We start from the raw sequence: 16,055 nt of genomic DNA, 5'->3' as shown, positions 1-16,055 counted from the left end.
CCCCACCATTCTAGTCTAAACCCTCCCCGACAGCACTAGCAAACACTTTCCTCCATCACACCGCCCACCATTCTAGTCTAAACCCTCCCCGACAGCACTAGCAAACACTTTCCTCCATCCCCCCAACCATTCTAGTCTAAACCCTCCCCGACAGCACTAGCAAACACTTTCCTCCTCCTCCTCCTCACCATTCTAGTCTAAACCCTCCCCGACAGCACTAGCAAACACTTTCCTCCTCCTCCGCCCCCACCATTCTAGTCTAAACCCTCCCCGACAGCACTAGCAAACACTTTCCTCCATCACCCCCCCACCATTCTAGTCTAAACCCTCCCCGACAGCACTAGCAAACACTTTCCTCCACCTCCCCCCCACCATTCTAGTCTAAACCCTCCCCGACAGCACTAGCAAACACTTTCCTCCTCCCCACCCCCACCATTCTAGTCTAAACCCTCCCCGACAGCACTAGCAAACACTTTCCTCCTCCCCCCCCCACCATTCTAGTCTAAAACCCTCCCCGACAGACACTAGCAAACACTTCCCCATCACCCCCCCAACCATCTAGTCTAAACGTCCCCGAACAGCACTAGCAAACACTTTCCTACACCCCCCCCACACCATTCTAGTCTAAACCGTCCCCGACGAATAGCAAACACTTTCCAAACACCACCCCACCATTCTAGTTCTAAACCCTCCCCGACAAGCACTAGCAAACACTTTCCACCACTCACCCCCCCCACCATTCTAGTCTAAACCCTCCCCGGACAGCACTAGCAAACACCTTTTCCACCATCACCCCCCCCACCATTCTAGTCTAAACCCTCCCCGACAGCACTAGCAAACACTTTCCACCATCACCCCCCCCCACCATTCTAGTCTAAACCCTCCCCGACAGCACTAGCAAACACTTTCCTCCATCGCCCCCCCCCCACCATTCTAGTCTAAACCCTCCCCGACAGCACTAGCAAACACTTTCCACCACCTCCCCCCCACCATTCTAGTCTAAACCCTCCCCGACAGCACTAGCAAACACTTTCCTCCATCATCCCCCCACCATTCTAGTCTAAACCCTCCCTGACAGCACTAGCAAATACTTTCCTCCCTCCCCCCCACCATTCTAGTCTAAACCCTCCCCGACAGCACTAGCAAATACTTTCCTCCCTCCCCCCCACCATTCTAGTCTAAACCCTCCCCGACAGCACTAGCAAACACTTTCCTCCTCCCCCCACCCCACCATTCTAGTCTAAACCCTCCCCGACAGCACTAGCAAACACTTTCCTCCTCCCCCCACCCCACCATTCTAGTCTAAACCCTCCCCGACAGCACTAGCAAACACTTTCCTCCTCCCCCCACCCCACCATTCTAGTCTAAACCCTCCCCGGCAGCACTAGCAAACACTTTCCTCCTCCCCCCACCCCACCATTCTAGTCTAAACCCTCCCCGACAGCACTAGCAAACACTTTCCTCCAAAACCCAACCACCATTCTAGTCTAAACCCTCCCCGACAGCACTAGCAAACACTTTCCTCCATCACCCCCCCCACCATTCTAGTCTAAACCCTCCCCGACAGCACTAGCAAACACTTTCCACCATCACCCCCCCACCATTCTAGTCTAAACCCTCCCCGACAGCACTAGCAAACACCATCCCCCACCAACCGAGGACATTGGTCCCGGTTTTGTCCAGATGCTACCCATCCTATTTGTGCTGGTCCCACCTTCCCCAGACCAATCCCAATGTCCCAGGAATATGAATCCCTCCCCCCTATACCATTTCTCCAGCCACATGTTTATCCAATATATCCTGTTACTTCTACTCACTCGCATGTGGCACTGCGAGTAATACTGAGATTACTACCTTTGAGGTCCTGCTTTTTATTTTATGTCCGATCTCCCTATATTCAGCTTGTAGAACCTCATCCCCTTTTTTAACCTATGTCGTTGGTACCAATATGTACCACGACCACCGGCTGTTCGCCCTCCCCCTTCAGAATGCCCTGCAGCTCTCCGAGACATCCTTGACCCTGGCACCAGGGAGGCTACATACCATCCTGGAGTCTCTTTCGTGGCCGCAGAAACACCTGTCTGTTCCCCTTACTATTGAATCTCCTCTCACTATAGCCCTGCCACTCTTCTTCCTCCCCCCTAATGCAGCAGAGACACCTGTGGTACCATGGACTTGATCCCTGCTGCTCTCCCAACAGTATCCGAAATGGTATATCTGTTAGAGAGGGGGACGGCCACATAGGACTCCTGCACTACCTGCCTTCCTCTGCTCTGCCTGGTGGTCACCCATCCCCTTTCTGCCTCTTCAGTCTTTTCCTGCGGTGTGACCACCTCACTGAATGTGCTGTCCATGACAATCTCAGCGTCGCAGATGCTCCACAGTGAATCCACCCGCAGCTCCAGCTCCGAAATGTGGTTAGCCAGTAGCTGCAGCTGGACACGCTTCCTGCACACATGGCTGCCAGGGACACTGGGAGTGTCCATGACTTCCCACATAGTGCAGGAGGAGCATATCACGGGTATGAGCTCTGCTGCCATGACTTCCCTTTAGATTAAGGTCGTTGGTTACTCCCTTTAAAGAATACTAACTATGTTAGGGGCCTTATTCCACTCCAAACAATTCCACTACAGTCCAAAGTCTTCCCCTTATTTTGTTTAAGTTAATGGACTGCAGCAGTTTAATTAGTACAAAAAGCAGAGGGACTCACGTGATCATACTTACCAATCAGCCGCCTCCCCTCCTTTGCATAACTTTTTCAATCGTGATGTCACTTTGAACTCCACTGACTGAAGGTCCTGAGGGTCACGCCTCCCCTCTCTGCCCTCGGCCTCTGTTTCTCACACCCTTTTATACCGCTCTCGCTGGCCTTGGTCTCTGTTTCTCATTCCCTTTTATACCGCTCTCGCTGGCCTTGGTCCCTGTTTCTCACACCCTTTTATACCTCTCTCGCTGGCCTTGGTCCCTGTTTCTCACACCCTTTTATACCCCTCTCGCTGGCCTTGGTCCCTGTTTCTCACACACTTTTATACTGCTTTCGCTGGCCTTGGTCTCTGTTTCTCACACCCTTTTATACCGCTCTCGCTGGCCTTGGTCTCTGTTTCTCACACGCTTTTATACCACTCTCGCTGGCCTTGGTCCCTGTTTCTCACACCCTTTTATACCCCTCTCGCTGGCCTTGGTCCCTGTTTCTCACACCCTTTTATACCTCTCTCGCTGGCCTTGGTCCCTGTTTCTCACACCCTTTTATACCGCTCTCGCTGGCCTTGGTCCCTGTTTCTCACACCCTTTTATACCGCTCTTGCTGGCCTTGGTCCCTGTTTCTCACACCCTTTTATACCGCTCTCGCTGGCCTTGGTCCCTGTTTCTCACACCCTTTTATACCGCTCTCGCTGGCCTTGGTCTCTGTTTCTCACAACCTTTTATACCCCTCTCGCTGGCCTTGGTCTCTGTTTCTCACACCCTTTTATACCACTCTCGCTGGCCTTGCTCTCTGTTTCTCACACCCTTTTATACCGCTCTCGCTGGCCTTGGTCCCTGTTTCTCACACCCTTTTATACCGCTCTCGCTGGCCTTGGTCTCTGTTTCTCACACCCTTTTATACTGCTCTCGCTGGCCTTGCTCTCTGTTTCTCACACACTTTTATACCGCTCTCGCTGGCCTTGGTCTCTGTTTCTCACACCCTTTTATACCACTCTCGCTGGCCTTGGTCTCTGTTTCTCACACCCTTTTATACCGCTCTCGCTGGCCTTGGTCTCTGTTTCTCACACCCTTTTATACCGCTCTCGCTGGCCTTGGTCTCTGTTTCTCACAACCTTTTATACCTCTCTCGCTGGCCTTGCTCCCTGTTTCTCACAACCTTTTATACCCCTCACGCAGGCCTTGGTCTCTGTTTCTCACAACCTTTTATACCTCTCTCGCTGGCCTTGCTCCCTGTTTCTCACAACCTTTTATACCCCTCTCACTGGTCTCGGTCTCTGTTTCTCACACCCTTTTATACCACTCTCGCTGGCCTTGGTCCCTGTTTCTCACACCCTTTTATACCGCTCTCGCTGGCCTTGGTCTCTGTTTCTCACACCCTTTTATACCGCTCTCGCTGGCCTTGGTCCCTGTTTCTCACACCCTTTTATACCCCTCTCACTGGTCTCGGTCTCTGTTTCTCACACCCTTTTATACCGCTCTCGCTGGCCTTGGTCCCTGTTTCTCACACCCTTTTATACCACTCTCGCTGGCCTTGGTCTCTGTTTCTCACACCCTTTTATACCGCTCTCGCTGGCCTTGGTCTCTGTTTCTCACACCCTTTTATACCGCTCTCGCTGGCCTTGGTCTCTGTTTCTCACAAACTTTTATACCTCTCTCGCTGGCCTTGCTCCCTGTTTCTCACAACCTTTTATACCCCTCACGCAGGCCTTGGTCTCTGTTTCTCACAACCTTTTATACCTCTCTCGCTGGCCTTGCTCCCTGTTTCTCACAACCTTTTATACCCCTCTCACTGGTCTCGGTCTCTGTTTCTCACACCCTTTTATACCACTCTCGCTGGCCTTGGTCCCTGTTTCTCACACCCTTTTATACCGCTCTCGCTGGCCTTGGTCTCTGTTTCTCACACCCTTTTTTACCGCTCTCGCTGGCCTTGGTCCCTGTTTCTCACACCCTTTTATACCCCTCTCACTGGTCTCGGTCTCTGTTTCTCACACCCTTTTATACCACTCTCGCTGGCCTTGGTCCCTGTTTCTCACACCCTTTTATACCACTCTCGCTGGCCTTGGTCTCTGTTTCTCACACCCTTTTATACCGCTCTCGGTGGCCTTGGTCCCTGTTTCTCACACCCTTTTATAGCACTCTCGCTGGCCTTGGTCTCTGTTTCTCACACCCTTTTATACAGCTCTCGCTGGCCTTGGTCCCTGTTTCTCACACCCTTTTATACCGCTCTCGCTGGCCTTGGTCCCTGTTTCTCACACACTTTTATACCACTCTCGCTGGCCTTGGTCCCTGTTTCTTACACCCCTTTATACCACTCTCGCTGGCCTTGGTCCCTGTTTCTCACACCCTTTTATACCGCTCTCGCTGGCCTTGGTCCCTGTTTCTCACAGCCTTTTATACAGCTCTCGCTGGCCTTGGTCCCTGTTTCTCACACCCTTTTATACCGCTCTCGCTGGCCTTGGTCCCTGTTTCTCACACACTTTTATACCGCTCTCGCTGGCCTTGGTCCCTGTTTCTTACACCCCTTTATACCACTCTCGCTGGCCTTGGTCCCTGTTTCTCACACCCTTTTATCGCACTCTCGCTGGCCTTGGTCCCTGTTTCTCACACCCTTTTATACCGTTCTCGCTGGCCTTGGTCCCTGTTTCTCACACCCTTTTATACCTCTCTCACTGGCCTTGGTCCCTGTTTCTCACACACTTTTATACCGCTCTCGCTGGCCTTTGTCTCTGTTTCTCACACCCTTTTATACCGCTCTCGCTGGCCTTGGTCTCTGTTTCTCACACCCTTTTATACTGCTTTCGCTGGCCTTGGTCCCTGTTTCTCACACCCTTTTATACTGCTCTCGCTGGCCTTGGTCTCTGTTTCTCACACCCTTTTATACCTCTCTCACTGGCCTTGGTCTCTGTTTCTCACACCCTTTTATACTGCTCTCGCTGGCCTTGGTCTCTGTTTCTCACACACTTTTATACCACTCTCACTGGCCTTGGTCTCTGTTTCTCACACCCTTTTATACCACTCTCACTGGCCTTGGTCTCTGTTTCTCACACCCTTTTATACCGCTCTCGCTGGCCTTGGTCTCTGTTTCTCACACCCTTTTATACCACTCTCACTGGCCTTGGTCTCTGTTTCTCACACCCTTTTATACCACTCTCGCTGGCCTTGGTCTCTGTTTCTCACACCCTTTTATACCACTCTCACTGGCCTTGGTCTCTGTTTCTCACACCCTTTTATACCACTCTCACTGGCCTTGGTCTCTGTTTCTCACACCCTTTTATACCGCTCTCTCTGGCCTTGGTCTCTGTTTCTCACACCCTTTTATACCGCTCTCGCTGGCCTCGGTTTCCCAGGCCTGGTTTTCTTCTCAAAGCTTAAAACCACCATGTGACCCTTTATGTAAACAGTCCGTCCGGGGTCTGGAGGTTCCCAGCTCCTTTAAAACTGCTCGAATGCCTTTTCCTGTAAAATGCTGTCTTTTCCCGGAACAGCAGCCACCAGAGTCCCTGCGTTAACCCCTTAAGGGGCAGAGTCTCTTAAAAAACGCACAATGTTCCTGGACCTGGAAGATAAGCCACCGGGTGGGCCCGGCGCTGTGCGCGGATACTCGGACGGTCCAGTCCCCGCTGACTGGGCGGCCTGGGGCCCTCGCTGACCGGGGATTCTCGGACGGTCTGTAACACGGGGTTGACCTGTTTCTCTTTCAGCATTGTCCCCACCGCCTTCCTGACCTCGGCCCTGGTCTTCTGCTGCTTCACACTCAGCGCCTTGTACGCCCAACGCAGGAGTTACCTCTTCCTGGGAGGTGAGATCGGGGGGGGGGGGGGTGGAGTTTGAGGGTCTGGGAGGCGGAGGAGGTGAGGGGGAGTGAGGCGGAGGGGTCGAAGGGGAGTGAGGCGGAGGGGTCGGAGGGGAGTGAGGCGGAGGGGTCGGAGGGGAGTGAGGCGGAGGGGAGTGAGGCGGAGGGGTCGGAGGGGAGTGAGGCGGAGGGGTCGGAGGGGAGTGAGGCGGAGGGGTCGGAGGGGAGTGAGGCGGAGGGGTCGGAGGGGAGTGAGGCGGAGGGGTCGGAGGGGAGTGAGGCGGAGGGGTCGGTGGGGGCGGGGCGGAGGGGTCGGAGGGGGCGGGGCGGAGGGGTCGGAGGGGGCGGGGCGGAGGGGTCGGAGGGGGCGGGGCGGGCGGAGGGGGCGGGGCGGAGGGGGTGAGGGGGCGGGGCGGAGGGGGTGAGGGGGCGGGGCAGAGGGGGTGAGGGGGCGGGGCAGAGGGGGTGAGGGGGCGGGGCGGAGGGGGTGAGGGGGCGGGGCGGAGGGGGGGGGCGGGGCGGAGGGGGGGGCGGGGCGGAGGGGGTAAGGGGGCGGGGCGGAGGGGGTAAGGGGGCGGGGCGGAGGAGGGGAGGGGTGAGGGGGCGGGGTGGTGGGGCGGAGGAGGGGAGGGGGGCGGTGTGGTGGGGCGGAGGAGGGGAGGGGGCGGGGCGGGGGGGGGGAGGGGAGGGGGCGGGGCGGAGGAGGGGAGGGGTGAGGGGGGGGAAGGGGCAGTGGTGTTATCAACAGTCCAGAGCCTGTGGGGCTGCTCGGTGTCCGTCGAGCCTTTATTCATGTGTCCAGTGGAGTCGATACTCTATCGGTTTGGGGCACTGTGCAGAGCACATGGTGATTTGTGCTGCATTCTCCCCCGACAGTGCGGCACTCCCTCAGCGCTGACCCTCCCACAGTGCGGCACTCCCTCAGCGCTGCGGCACTCCCTCAGCGCTGACCCTCCGACAGTGCGGCGCTCCCTCCGCGCTGACCCTCCGACAGTGCGGCACTCCCTCAGCACTGACCCTCCGACAGTGCGGCACTCCCTCAGCACTGACCCTCCGACAGTGCGGCACTCCCTCAGCACTGACCCTCCGACAGTGCGGCTCTCCCTCAGCGCTGACCCTCCCACAGTGCGGCTCTCCCTCAGCACTGACCCTCTGACAGTGTGGCGCTCCCTCAGCGCTGACCCTCCGACAGTGTGGCACTCCCTCAGCACTGACCCTCCGACAGTGCGGCACTCCCTCAGTACTGACCCTCTGACAGTACAGCGCTCCCTCAGCACTGACCCTCCGACAGTGCGGCTCTCCCTCAGCGCTGTCCCTCCGACAGTGCGGCGCTCCCTCAGCACTGTCCCTCCGACAGTGCGGCGCTCCCTCAGCACTGTCCCTCCGACAGTGCGGCGCTCCCTCAGCACTGACCCTCTGACAGTGCGGCACTCCCTCAGTACTGACCCTCTGACAGTGAGGCACTCCCTCAGTACTGACCCTCTGACAGTGCGGCACTCCCTCAGTACTGACCCTCTGACAGTGCGGCACTCCCTCAGTACTGACCCTCCGACAGTGCGGCTCTCCCTCAGCACTGACCCTCTGACAGTGCGGCACTCCCTCAGCACTGACCCTCCCACAGTGCCGCACTCCCTCAGTACTGACCCTCCGACAGTACGGCACTCCCTCAGCACTGACCCTCCGACAGTGCGGCTCTCCCTCTGCGCTGACTCTCTGACAGTGCGGCACTCCCTCGACGCTGACCCTCTGACAGTGCGGCACTCCCTCAGTACTGACCCTCCGACAGTGCGGCACTCCCTCAGTACTGACCCTCCGACAGTGCGGCACTCCCTCGGTCACACTAGGCTGTCTCTAGTCTTGTTTCTTCTGGCCTGCGAATGGCAAGTTACTGGATTTAACAGGAAGGTTTTCGGTCCTGTTTACTCCCAGTCACCGAGACACGAGTTGAATTGTTGTTTTTTCTCTCTCTCTCTCTCCCTTTCTCTCAGGTATCTTAATGTCTCTCCTGACCGTTCTCTGCCTCCTCCCCCTGGTCAACCTGATGTTCGGATCGGTCTTGCTTGTTAAGGTAAAACCTTCAGTGACCTGCGCAGCCAGAATCCAGCAATACCGCGGTGCAGTTTGTCCAGTGTGTATAGGGGAGGGGGGTGCGTGGGTCGTGGCTGTGAGAGTTGGGGTGGTGGGGGCGGGGTTGGTGAAGGGGAGGTGGACAGACAGACCCTCTAGCTCGGCACGCCAAGTGATGCCCCCCCCCCCACCCCATCTCAGCTTTCCCGACACGGACATGGGAATAGCCGGCTATGCCGTGAGATTTAACGCCTGGCACTGATGTGTTTGCGGCTGCTGGTGTGGGTCATTTGGGAGGGGTGGTGGTGCCCCCAGCAGTTGCCCTGGCTCTCTGGCCGTCGCTGCCAACTCCAGCCCTGGTTTTAACGCCGCTCGTTCCTCCACTCGACAGGCTCAGCTGTACATCGGGCTCCTGGTCTTCTGTGGATTCATCCTGTTCGACACCCAGCTCATCATCGAGAAAGCAGAGAGCGGGGACAAGGACTACATCTGGTGAGTGACCCTGACGGGCCGGCGACCTCGGGTGGCTTCGGAGGGCCCTGGGGTTGAGCGGAATGAGGGGCGAAGTCATTGAGATGGCTAAAAAAAATTTCCTCGCTCACTCGGGAAGGCGGGAGAATCTTTGGAATTCTCCACCCCGGTGGATGCCCCGTTGACGAGTATACCCGAAACTGAGAGAGCGATGGGTTTTCGGGGCACTGAGGGAATCGAGGGGCAGGGCGGGGAAACTGGAGTCGAGGTAGGAGGTCAGCCGTGGGGTGGGTGGGGAGGAGGAGCAGGCTCGAGGGGCCGAGTGGCCTCGGTCTCCTATTGCTTAACCTCCTCAGAAAAAGGACACTCCGGCCTCCAAATCCTAAACTGTTTGAAATCTGGGCAGCCTCGGGTGTAACTTCGGGAAAACAGCATGTTTGGAAAAGTAAAAATTGCAAGGTTGTTGGGGGAGGGATGCGGTGGGGTAAAAACACAGGAAAAGAGGAGGCCATTCAGCCCCTCCTCCTCAAGCCTGTTACACAGGAACAGGAGGAGGCCATTCAGCCCCACCCTGCTCGAGCCTGTTACACAGGAACAGGAGGAGGCCATTCAGCCCCACCCTGCTCGAGCCTGTTACACAGGAACAGGAGGAGGCCATTCAGCCCCACCCTGCTCGAGCCTGTTACACAGGAACAGGAGGAGGCCATTCAGCCCCTCCTCCTTGAGCATGTTACACAGGAACAGGGGGAGGCCATTCAGCCCCCTCCTTGAGCCACCTTCCCCTCCCTACCTCCACTCAACGAGACTGTGCCTGATCTGTGACCTAACTCCATCTACCCACCTTTGCCCCCTATCCCTCGATACCTGTGACTAACGAAAGTGTCTCAATCTCAGGTTTAAAATCAATCGATCCGGTATCGATTGCCGTTTGCAGGAGAGAGTTCCAAACTTCTCCCGCCCTTTGGGTGTCCGAGTGTTTCCTCGTTTCAGCCCTGAAGGTCTGGCTGGAATTTTTACACTCTGCCCCCCCACCGATCCCAGACTCTCCCTAACTCGGTTGGGGGGGGGAAGAGTCTCTCTCTATCGACCCATCTTGGCACCATGAAAGCTTCAACCGAAACCCCACTTAATTCCAGGCAATACAGCCGGAGTTTGTACCCAGGTAGCTATGTCGGAGCCAGCACACACACACACACACGCACACACACAGGCACACAGACACACACACACACACACAAACATCGAGCTTGATGATTCCTTCACTTTACGTGCTGAGCGTGTGAGTGTTTAGTGTACATCCTGCTCCACTGTGTCTGTCATTACACACATGGTTAAATATTACTGCAGGTGAGGATCCCGCGGGCTTCATAGCGTCTGTAGCTCTCCGGGCCATGGAGTGTGGTTGTACATAGCGGTGAGTGTGGTTGTCAGAGGGTCAGTGCTGAGGGAGTACCGCACTGTCGGAGGGTCGGTGCTGAGGGAGCGCCGCACTGTCGGACGGTCAGCGCTGAGGGAGAGCCGCGCTGTCGGAGGGTCAGCACTGAGGGAGCGCCGCACTGTCGGAGGGTCAGCACTGAGGGAGCGCCGCACTGTCGGAGGGTCAGCACTGAGGGAGCGCCGCACTGTCGGAGGGTCAGCACTGAGGGAGCGCCGCACTGTCGGAGGGTCAGTGCTGAGGGAGCGCCGCACTGTCGGAGGGTCAGTGCTGAGGGAGTGCCGCACTGTCGAAGGGTCAGTGCTGAGGGAGCGCCGCACTGTCGGAGGGTCAGTGCTGAGGGAGCGCCGCACTGTCGAAGTGTCAGTGCTGAGGGAGCGCCGCACTGTCGGAGGGTCAGCGCTGAGGGAGAGCCGCACTGTCGGAGGGTCAGCGCTGAGGGAGAGCTGCGGTGTCAGAGGGTCAGTGCTGAGGGAGCACCGCACTGTCGGAGGGTCAGTGCTGAGGGTGCTCGTCTGGATGTATGAGATCCAAGGCCACTATTTAAAAAGAGAGGGGTGGGGTGGGGCAGGACAGAGCTTTGTGTTCAGTGTCCTGAGGCCAATATTTATCCCTCAGTCAACATCCCAACAGGCAGATTATCTGGTCATTACCACATGTCTCTTTGTGGGAGCTTGCTGTGCATGAATTGGCTGCTGTGTTTCTAGCATTGCAGCAGTGATTGGCTGGAAAGCACTTTGAGATATCGTCTGCTTGTACAAAGCTCGACATAACTGAAAGTCTTTGTTTCTTTTACTGTCTCCAATGCTCCTCTCTTTTCCCATCTCGCAGGCACTGTGTAGATTTATTCATGGATTTCATCGCTGTCTTCAGAAAGCTCATGTTACTGCTCGCCATGAACGAGAAGGTGAGTGGGCAGACCCTCCTTCATCTGTAAACCGCACAACAGGAGACTGAATCGAGGCGTTCAAAATCACAAAGGGGGGGTTTGGGTAGAGTAGAGAGGGAGAGACTGTTTCCAGTGGTGGGAGGGTCAGTAACCAGAGGGGGACACAGATTGAAGAGAATCGGTAACAGAACCAGAGACAGGAAAGTTCAAAAACTTTTCCTTTAGCCTTCGACTTAACTACCAGTATCTCTCAGGTACAGCATGGGGTTAGATACAGAGTAAAGCTCCCTCTACACTGTCCCCATCAAACACTCCCAGGACAGGTACAGCACGGGGTTAGATACAGAGTAAATCTCCCTCTACACCGTCCCCATCAAACACTCCCAGGACAGGTACAGCACGGGGTTAGATACAGAGTAAAGCTCACTCTACACTGTCCCCATCAAACACTCCCAGGACAGGTACAGCACGGGGTTAGATACAGAGTAAAGCTCCCTCTACACTGTCCCCATCAAACACTCCCAGGACAGGTACAGCACGGTGTTAGATACAGAGTAAATCTCCCTCTACACTGTCCCCATCAAACACTCCCAGGACAGGTACAGCACGGGGTTAGATACAGAGTAAATCTCCCTCTACACCGTCCCCATCAAACACTCCCAGGACAGGTACAGCACGGGGTTAGATACAGAGTAATGCTTCCTCTACACCGTCTCCATCAAACACTCCCAGGACAGGTACAGCACGGGGTTAGATACAGAGTAAAGCTCCCTCTACACTGTCCCCATCAAACACTCCCAGGACAGGTACAGCACGGGGTTAGATACAGAGTAAAGCTCCCTCTACACCGTCCCCATCAAACACTCCCAGGACAGGGGTTGTACCAGCTGGTTTCACGTCCGAGCTGATGGTTTGGAGAGTTGTGTGAGGTTGTGCTCCCTCTGGGTGACCCATTGAATGACTAACTCTGGTTGGAAGGTCCCACGGGCGTTCATGTGTGGGTGGAGAGTTGCAGAAGCAGCTCTCCCTTCCCTCTATCCAGCTCGAGGGGTTAGAATCCTGGAGTTCAATCGGGATCAGCTATAATTATATAGCAAAGGAATTGTGGTGCTCTGCGGGGGCCTATCAGTGGAGGGGGTTTTAAGGGCAGTCTAAGATGGAGATAAGTGTGGCGATCGTGGAATCTATAGGTGAACTGTCAAATAATCGGTGCGAATTGTTGGAACTGGAGGAGACCATTCAGCCCCTCTGTAGCCTGTTTCACAGGAACATGAGGCCCATTCAGGCCCCTCGAGCCTGTTACACAGGAACAGGAGGAGGCCATTCAGCCCCCTCTCCTCGAGCCTGTTACACAGGAACAGGAGGAGGCCATTCAGCCCCCTCTCCTCGAGCCTGTTACACAGGAACAGGAGGAGGCCATTCAGCCCCCTCTCCTCGAGCCTGTTACACAGGAACAGGAGGCGGCCCATTCAGCCCCTCCACGAGCCTGTTACACAGGAACAGGAGGAGGCCATTCAGCCCCTCCTCGAGCCTGTTACACAGGAACAGGAGGAGGCCATTCAGCCCCCTCTCCTCGAGCCTGTTACACAGGAATAGGAGGAGGCCATTCAGCCCTCCTCGAGCCTGTTACACAGGAATAGGAGGAGGCCATTCAGCCCCCTCCTCGAGCGGGACAGGGAAGAGTTCCAGATTCCTATCCCTCTGTGTGAGGATGTGCTTCCTGCATCACTCCCGAAGGCGTGTGCACGTGGGTGCGTGTGCACGTGGGTGCGTGTGCACGTGGGTGCGTGTGCACGTGGGTGTTTACATGCGCGCGCACGTGTGTGTGTGTGTGTGTGTGTGCGCGCACGGTGTGTGTGTGTGTGCGCACGGTGTGTGTGCGCGCGCGCACGGTGTGTGTGTGTGCGCGCACGGTGTGTGTGTGTGCGCGCACGGTGTGTGTGTGTGCGCGCACGGTGTGTGTGTGTGCGCGCACGGTGTGTGTGTGTGTGCGCACTGTGTGTGTGTGTGCGCACTGTGTGTGTGTGCGCGCACGGTGTGTGTGTGTGCGCGCACGGTGTGTGTGTGTGCGCGCACGGTGTGTGTGTGTGCGCGCACGGTGTGTGTGTGCGCGCGCACGGTGTGTGTGTGCGCGCGCACGGTGTGTGTGTGCGCGCGCACGGTGTGTGTGTGCGCGCGCACGGTGTGTGTGTGCGCGCGCACGGTGTGTGTGTGCGCGCGCACGGTGTGTGTGTGCGCGCGCACGGTGTGTGTGTGTGCGCGCGCACGGTGTGTGTGTGCGCGCGCACGGTGTGTGTGTGCGCGCGCACGGTGTGTGTGTGCGCGCGCACGGTGTGTGTGTGCGCGCGCACGGTGTGTGTGTGGGCGCGCACGGTGTGTGTGTGCGCGCGCACGGTGTGTGTGCGTGCGCACGGTGTGTGTGCGTGCGCGCGCACGGTGTGTGTGTGTGCGCGCGCACGGTGTGTGTGTGCGCGCGCACGGTGTGTGTGTACATGCGCGCGCACGGTGGGTGCGTACATGCGCGCGCACGGTGGGTGCGTACATGCGCGCGCACGTGGGTGCGTACATGCGCGCGCACGTGGGTGCGTACATGCGCGCGCACGTGGGTGCGTACATGCGCGCGCACGTGGGTGCGTACATGCGCGCGCACGTGGGTGCGTACATGCGCGCGCACGTGGGTGCGTACATGCGCGCGCACGTGGGTGCGTACATGCGCGCGCACGTGGGTGCGTACATGCGCGCGCACGTGGGTGCGTACATGCGCGCGCACGTGGGTGCGTACATGCGCGCGCACGTGGGTGCGTACATGCGCGCGCACCTGGGTGCGTACATGCGCGCGCACGTGGGTGCGTACATGCGCGCGCACGTGGGTGCGTACATGCGCGCGCACGTGGGTGCTTACATGCGCGCGCACGTGGGTGCTTACATGCGCGCGCACGTGGGTGCTTACATGCGCGCGCACGTGGGTGCTTACATGCGCGCGCACGTGGGTGCTTACATGCGTGTGCTCAGAGCCGAGCAATGATCCCTCTGCCTTTCCTTGTATCTTCACCAGGATAAGAAGAGGCGGAATGACTCCAAGTAGAGTGAACAAACCGTTACCGGAGAACGCCTTCACCCCTCCCCCATCTCCCCGATACCACCCTCCCCTTCCTACCCCACCACCTTCATTAAAAAGAATGATTGAGAAATGAAACTATATCCAATGCTTCAGTGCTTTCTCCCACCTCACCCCTCCCCGGGTCAGCTGGGTAACAGATATTAACAATAGCACAGGCATTTGTGGAGCATTAACTCGAGCAACGTTACTGCTGGCAGATTCCTTTCTGCTCTGTCTGCTTTCCTAGATTAAAATAAACCTGTGGTTTTCTCCTCTCTCCCCCTCTCTCTCTCTCTCTCTCTCGTGCAGGGTCTACCAGGCGGGGGAAGGGAGGGAGCTGGTGTAGTGATGTTGTCCTGGAGGGAGGGGGGCTTTGTGTAGAGTAGGGCGAGTGTCTGAGAGAGAGAGGGGGGGGGGGGATTTTACGTAGAGTAGCGGGAGTGTCCGAGAGAGGGAGGGGGCTTTTGCGTAGAGTAGGGCGAGTGTCCGAGAGAGAGGGGGGGTTTTTGTGTAGGTAGGGGGAGTGTCCGTGAAAGAGGGGGGTATTTTGTGTAGAGTAGGGGGAGTGTCTGAGGGAGAGGGTGGGGTGGTTTGTGTAGAGTAGCGGGAAGTGTCTGAGAGGGGGGTGGATTTTGTGTAGAGTCAGGGGGAGTGTCCGAGGGAGAGAGGGGGGTTTTGTGTAGAGTAGGGGGAGAGTCCAAGAGAGAGAGGGGGAGGGGGGTTTGTGTAGAGTAGGGGGAGTGTCCAAGAGAGAGAGCGGAGTTTTGCGTAGAGTAGGGGGAGTGTCCGAGAGAGAGGGGGTTTTTATTTGCGTAGAGTCGGGGGTGCCCCGGAGGGGAGTGTGTGAGCTGCTGGATGTGTCTGAGCTCCAGCAGTGATCAGCGAGCATGTGTCCCCTCACCTCCTATCCCCATCTCCCCTCCACTCCCCGTCTCCGCTGAGAGTTCCCCTGTCTGGGAATGTGTTTGAGAGAGAGAGGGGGAGGGGGCAGTGGGTGGGGAGGTGCGTGGGGCGGGGGCAATGGGTGGGGAGGGGGTTTTGGGGATTTTGACTGCAGGTTTCTTTCATTTTTATGGCCAAATTATTTTTTCTGCTTTGAATTTTGGTTTTATTGCCGGGGTGGGGAGGACAGTCTCTCTCTCTGTCTGTCTCTCTCTCTGTCTCTCTCTCTCTGTCTCTCTCTCTGTCTCTCTCTCTGTCTCTCTCTCTGTCTCTCTCTCTCTGTCTCTCTCTCTCTGTCTCTCTCTCTCTGTCTCTCTCTCTGTCTCTCTCTCTCTGTCTCTCTCTCTGTCTCTCTCTCTGTCTCTCTCTCTGTCTCTCTCTCTGTCTCTCTCTCTGTCTCTCTCTCTGTCTCTCTCTCTGTCTCTCTCTCTCTGTCTCTCTCTCTGTCTCTCTCTCTGTCTCTCTCTCTGTCTCTCTCTCTGTCTCTCTCTCTGTCTCTCTCTCTGTCTCTCTGTCTCTCTGTCTCTGTCTCTCTGTCTCTCTCTCTCTCTGTCTCTCTCTCTCTCTGTCTCTCTCTCTCTCTGTCTCTCTCTCTGTCTCTCTCTCTGTCTCTCTCTGTCTCTCTCTGTCTCTCTCTGTCTCTCTCTGTCTCTCT

General features: G+C 56.8%; 1 protein-coding gene across 1 annotated transcript; it reads left to right on the top strand.

Moving 5' to 3' along the window:
- Positions 1–6,398: 6,398 nt before the first annotated feature.
- Positions 6,399–14,554, top strand: tegt (testis enhanced gene transcript (BAX inhibitor 1)). The gene is made up of 5 exons (XM_041182494.1): positions 6,399–6,502; positions 8,485–8,564; positions 8,955–9,055; positions 11,301–11,376; positions 14,414–14,554. The coding sequence occupies exons 2-5, from the start codon at positions 8,493–8,495 to the stop codon at positions 14,441–14,443; spliced, it is 279 nt and encodes a 92-aa protein (XP_041038428.1). The 5' UTR covers positions 6,399–6,502; positions 8,485–8,492; the 3' UTR covers positions 14,444–14,554.
- The last annotated feature ends 1,501 nt before the right edge of the window (positions 14,555–16,055 follow it).

Source organism: Carcharodon carcharias (assembly GCF_017639515.1).
Source record: "Carcharodon carcharias isolate sCarCar2 chromosome X unlocalized genomic scaffold, sCarCar2.pri SUPER_X_unloc_2, whole genome shotgun sequence".
In the NCBI taxonomy this organism is placed as follows: domain Eukaryota; kingdom Metazoa; phylum Chordata; class Chondrichthyes; order Lamniformes; family Lamnidae; genus Carcharodon; species Carcharodon carcharias.
The sequence above is the reverse complement of the archived record's forward strand: the minus strand, read 5'-3'. Positions and strand labels throughout refer to the sequence as shown.

Bases quoted from the DNA above. Each gene is read 5' to 3' on its own strand.
- tegt (XM_041182494.1), top strand. From the start codon at position 8,493: ATGTCTCTCCTGACCGTTCTCTGCCTCCTCCCCCTGGTCAACCTGATG. The intron at 8,565-8,954 runs GTAAAACCTTCA...TCCACTCGACAG, and splicing joins GATCGGTCTTGCTTGTTAAG to GCTCAGCTGTACATCGGGCT. The intron at 11,377-14,413 runs GTGAGTGGGCAG...TATCTTCACCAG, and splicing joins TGCTCGCCATGAACGAGAAG to GATAAGAAGAGGCGGAATGA.